At 44.4% G+C, this 5,766-nt stretch overlaps 1 protein-coding gene across 1 annotated transcript; it reads left to right on the forward strand.

The window, feature by feature from the left end:
- The first annotated feature begins 264 nt into the window (after positions 1 to 264).
- On the forward strand, positions 265 to 4,754 carry LOC145351369 (GPI-linked NAD(P)(+)--arginine ADP-ribosyltransferase 1-like). Its single transcript, XM_080200981.1, has 2 exons — positions 265 to 277; positions 3,561 to 4,754. The coding sequence occupies exons 1-2, from the start codon at positions 265 to 267 to the stop codon at positions 4,352 to 4,354; spliced, it is 807 nt and encodes a 268-aa protein (XP_080057107.1). The 3' UTR covers positions 4,355 to 4,754.
- The last annotated feature ends 1,012 nt before the right edge of the window (positions 4,755 to 5,766 follow it).

Here is a 5,766-nt window from a genome sequence, read left to right on the forward strand (position 1 = left end):
CCTGGAAGTGGAGAACATTTGTCAATTTTAATTGGCACATGGCCTAAATGTAAGTCACAAGTGACTTTATGGGTTTCTAGCACGAGGACTATTAACTATTTTCGTTCATGGGAAGACTATATTTCAGTAGTGTTGTCGTCAAAACTTCAGAGTCAACATATTGTTATCTCCAACATTGGAATCAGTGCATTGCATTTACGAGGCTGAAACGGTCAATTGCATCCATCAGTTCTTGATAATTATGCTCGGCTCAGTGTTGATGAGATGGCTGAGGGCCGTAAGTGGCATGTAATTACCATGCAGAACCAGCCACTGTTACTGCGAAACATTTCCTCCACATGGCTGTGTTTAAAACATTTAATCATCTTAAAAACACTTAATAACTGATTACCAAAATATATAAGCTCTTGAGCGGGCTTGAAAAAACGGATAAGAACATAAGAAACAGGAGCAGGAGTAGGTCATCCAGCCCTTCGAGCCTCCCCCGCCATTCAATAAGATCATGGCTGATCTGAAGTAGATCAGTTCCACTTTCCCGCTTTCTCATAAGAACATAAGAACATAAGAAATAGGAGCAGGAGTAGGCCATCTAGCCCTTCGAGCCTGCCCCGCCATTCAATAAGATCATGGCTGATCTGTCGTGGCTCAGTTCCACTTTCCCGCCCTCTCCCCATAACCCTTAATCCCCTCTCTTATCAAGAACCCATCAACCCGCTTCTTAAAAATATTTAGCGAGGCAGCCTCCACCACTTCAACGGGCAGAGAATTCCAGAGATTCACCATCCTTTGAGTGAAGAAGTTCCTCCTCAACTCTGATCTAAACTGCAACCCCCCCCCCCACCCCCAGCCCCCCGGCTTATCATGAGGCTGTGCCCTCTAGTCCTGCTGTCCTTTCTGAGCGGGAAGAATCTCTCTACCTCTACCCTATCCATCCCTTTCATTATCTTATACGTCTCTGTAAGATCCCCCCTCATCCTTCTAAACTCCAACGAGTACAGGCCCAGTCTATTTAGTCTCTCTTCATTGTCCAACCCCCTCATCTCCGGTATCAGCCGAGTGAACCTCCCGGATGCCGAGAGGATGTTCCCTCTTATATTGTAGAATCCACAAGGGAACACAGTTTCCAAATAAAAATGATCTGAGCTGAAGTTTTCTCATTCAAGAGGGCCGTTGCTAAGAAAGATTTCCAAAACCCCGGGAGCGGGGAAGTGGCGGCGCGGGGAGGGGGGGGGGGGGGGGAGGGTGGTGGGGCGGTGCACGTTTAAGTCTGAGTTAAGTAGCGTTTTGAAAGACAAGGCAATCAACCGTTATGCGGCGGAGGTGGATGGTGGGAGAATCAGGCAGGGCAGTTGAGCTCAGGTCACGATCATATCGTCGATCTTATAGAATGGGGGAGCAAGATCGAAAGAACAATTTTTCATGGCACGAACAGAAAACAACCGTTTAGAGTACACGGTGTGGCCAAAATTAAGTAATGTGACCCTGTCCAGATAAACTGTTTCATTACATAATTGGAAGCGTGAGCATCAGAGCTGGTTTCGGCTGAACGAGATCGATGTAACATTGAGTAATATCATTGCTATTCTAATGATGACTTGCACTTTACCACCTGTTCTGACCCATCTTCCAAACATTATTTCACTATGTCTTGAAAATATGTTGGGTGATCCAATATCCAGTACACTCTGGGACCAAATTTCAGCTGGTTCAGAAATGACTTCTTCCCTCCGTTTCAGCTGTGACCCCTTATCTGTAAAATGTTGGTTCTAGACAACCCGCTGGATGGGCACCGTTCAATGATGGTGCACCCTGCCAATCCATCTCAGAATTATACATATTTAATGAGATCGCATTGTTTACTTGTAAACTCCAATGAATTTAACTTACTCAGTGGTGCTAACATCGTAATGCTCTCATTCAAAGTATCATTCTAATGAACATTCTCCGAGGCAAGTACGCCCCTCCATATTTAAAATGTCAGAAACGGCGCAGAATACTCCATATGCCCTCTCACCAGCGCCCCATTGTGGTCAGGGACTAGCACTTTTAAGAACATAAGAAATAGGAGCAGGAGTAGGCCAACTAGCCCTTCGAGCCTGCCCCGCCATTCAATAAGATCATGGCTGATCTGTCGTGGCTCAGTTCCACATTCCCGCCCTCTCCCCATAACCCTTAATCCCCTCTCTTATCAAAAACCCATCAACCCGCGTCTTAAAAATATTTAGCGAGGCAGCCTCCACCACTTCAACGGGCAGAGAATTCCAGAGATTCACCACCCTTTGAGTGAAGAAGTTCCTCCTCAACTCTGTTCTAAACCGCACCCCCCGCTTTATCTTGAGGCTATGCCCCCTAGTCCTACTATCCTTTCTGAGCGGGAAGAGTCTCTCCACCTCTATCCTATCCATCCCATTCATCATCTTATACGTCTCAATGAGATCTCCCCTCATTCTTCTAAACTCTAACGAGTACAAGCCTAATCTATTCAGCCTCTCCTCATAGCTCAACCCCCTCAACTCCGGCATCAGCCTAGTAAACCTCCTCTGCACTCCCTCCAAGGCTAAAATATCCTTGCGTAAGTACGGCGCCCAAAACTGCACACAGTACTCCAGCTGCGGCCTCGCCAATGCCCTATACAGCCGCAGCAAGACCTCCCTACTTTTATATTCAATCCCCCTCGCGATGAAGGCCAGCATCCCATTCGCCTTCCTGACCACCTGCTGCAGTTGCAAGCTGGGTTTTTGCGACTCATGCACAAGGACCCCGAGGTCCCTCTGCACCGTCGCCTGCTGCAGTTTTTCTCCACGTAAGTAATAGCCCTTCCTACTTTTTATACGCAGTTACTCATGCAAGCTACAACTTTGTTTGATGTCTAAACATTGTCATACATGGGATTGACTATGAGGCGCTGCTTATGAGAGGACATGTTATTAATGTCACCAAAGTAGCTTTCTGGCAGCAATGTGGAGGCATGACGCCAATTTGGCGTTTGAACCATCAACGCCCACTCCTTATCAACCTGTGCAGGCCTGCTTCGTTCTGAGCACATGGTGTCGCTGAGCCAGTAATCCAAAAGAATGTAAATGCTCTGGACAGAATGGTTCAAATCCCACAATGGCAACACATGGAATTTAAATTTCATTGACAAATCTGGACTTTTAGTGCAGGTTTCAGTAATGATGATTGTCGTGAAATGCATTCTGGTTCGGGACTGTGCTTTAAATACAGAACACTGGTCCGCATGTGGCGCATCATAACCAGGCTCTGAACAATGTAATTTTAAGTGCTGCTGAACGGCCCAAGAAATAAATCAATGCGGACAGCAAAAATGCTGGCGAAGGATTCCATGACTGATTAAGGAAACCAAATTTTGAAACACAGAGTTTTCATTTGTGAATGAGGGATAAAGAAGCGCCAAAATCATTCCAAGGCGCTATTTTATTTAGACGACTTCGCTATATTTCCCGGTGATAGAGGTTAACAGAAGTTAATAGAATCAATACAATGAAGCCACTGTACATCATTTCCTTCTAATTTACCGAAAAAATCGCTTTGTTTCACAGGTAAGAAAAGCTTTTGTTTTACATATGGAAAGAAGTACGTCAACTTAAATATGGCGAAGGATTCAGCAGCCTACATATTCACTCAGACGGCGAAGGCCGACCAGGCGGCAATTTATTACATCAGAAAGGAATGGAAATATAGGCCACAATTCCTCAGCGTCTGGAATAGGGCAGAGAAAAATTTGGGGACACATTATTTTGTTCCGGCCGGATTGCGAAGGGAACACCTCATGGCCATTAACGCTTACACTCAGCAATCTCCACTATACGGGGAGTTTAACGCAGCAACCAGGCAGTTTGGCGCAAATGATACCATCTATCGAGACAAGTTTCACTTTAAGAGTTTCCATTATCTTCTGTCCGTTGCACTGGATAAGTTAAAGTATAAAAGCTTCAACACGTACAGAGGGGTTAATTTACTATTCAATGCCACCAAGGGAAAATATGTCCGAATGGGACAATTCGCTTCGGCCTCATTGAATCGGCGAACAGCAATGGCCTTCATGAGTTCTCCTGACAGCACACTGTTCAAAATAACGACCAAGTTAGGAGTCCCAATTCGTAAATTCTCGTCCTTTCCTCGTGAGGAAGAAGTCCTGATCCCACCGATTGAGGTTTTTCAGGTCAAAAGCAACCCCAAATGGGAATGGGGAGGTAACAAGTACTTTTTGGCCATTGACATTGAAAGCAAAGGGTGCCAGGGCATCACCGTGTCTGTTGACACCCGTAACGGTTTCAATGTAAGAAGAGAAAAACGGAAATGCCCTACTAATTGTCAGTGTTTTCCACACTGAGAATATCTTCATATTAGAATCACGACCATCACTTCGCTGTCCTGCAACATTTGCCACAAAATGATTTCCTATGTTTGCTAATAGATCATGCATGTTTGATTTTACATAATACATGCTTACTAACTGCTACAAAATGCTGAGTCACTGCTATTGCTCGCTTATGGTCGATACAACTTGGTAATATATGATTGATAATTGATGCTTAGCGGCTAATTGATGTACATTCTTTCCAATATAGTCTTGATCCTTGAAAATGTCATCTTAATCACTGATTACATCCGCTTGGCAATTGACAATTCGAAGCTCATAATTAACAATGCCTACTAACCAATAGACAACAGCTTTCATAATTAATACACGTTTCTAATACAGGCATGTTGATTGGTTGGGTAATGTTCATTAATGATGGGAGCGATTGATTCTTGATCGCGCGTTGTTGACAACCTTGACAACGCCTGATAATTTTTTTCACATTATTTTACGATACCTAAGCAATACGGAAAATTTCAGCATTCGGTTCCGATTCTTAGCTGCCTTTGCGAATGCGTTTTGTTTTATTCATTCGTGGGTTATAGGCTTTACTGGTTGTCCATCATTTTTTCCCTATCCCTTGTTGCCCTTGGACTGCAGTTGAGAGTCAACCACATCGCTGTGGTTCTGGAGTTACATACATGAAGTGGTGGAGGCTACCTCGCTAAGTATATTTAAGTCACGGGTAGATAGGTTTTTGACAGACAAGGGAATTAAGGGTTATGGAGAGTAAGCGGGAAAGTGGAACTGATCCACTTCAGATCAGCCATGATCTTATTGAATGGCGGGGCGGGCTCGAAGGGCTAGGTGGCCTACTCCTGCTCCTATTTCTTATGTTATTGTGTGCATATAGGCAGACCAGATAAGGACGACATATTTTCTCCTCCAAAGGACATTAGTGAACGATAATCAACAATGGTTTCATGGTCATCAGCAGATACTTAATTCAAGGTATACACACACACAAAAAAAACACGTATACACACACACACACACACACATGCACAAACACACACACACATAAACACACACACACATGCACACACACGCACAAACACACACACACATACACACACAAAAACACACACATACATGCACACACATGCACAACATGTTGATGGGAACAGAACTGCAGAATTTTGATCCATGAAGCTTTAATCCATGAAGGAATGGTGAGTTCAGAACAGGATGTGGCCAGGAAAGGAAACTGCGGGTGTTGCTGTTTATGCATCTACTTCCCTTCTCCTTCTGGCTGTTAGATTGCCCAGGTTTGGAGGCGTTTATGGTGGCTTGGCAGGATGCTGCAGTGCACATTGTACATGGCACACAGTGTTTCAATTATGGTGGAATAAACCAACATATTCTAATGGATTGTGTGCAGA

This window comes from Carcharhinus amblyrhynchos, chromosome 13, assembly GCF_965287045.1.
Source record: "Carcharhinus amblyrhynchos chromosome 13, sCarAmb.v2.hapA, whole genome shotgun sequence".
Classification (NCBI taxonomy): domain Eukaryota; kingdom Metazoa; phylum Chordata; class Chondrichthyes; order Carcharhiniformes; family Carcharhinidae; genus Carcharhinus; species Carcharhinus amblyrhynchos.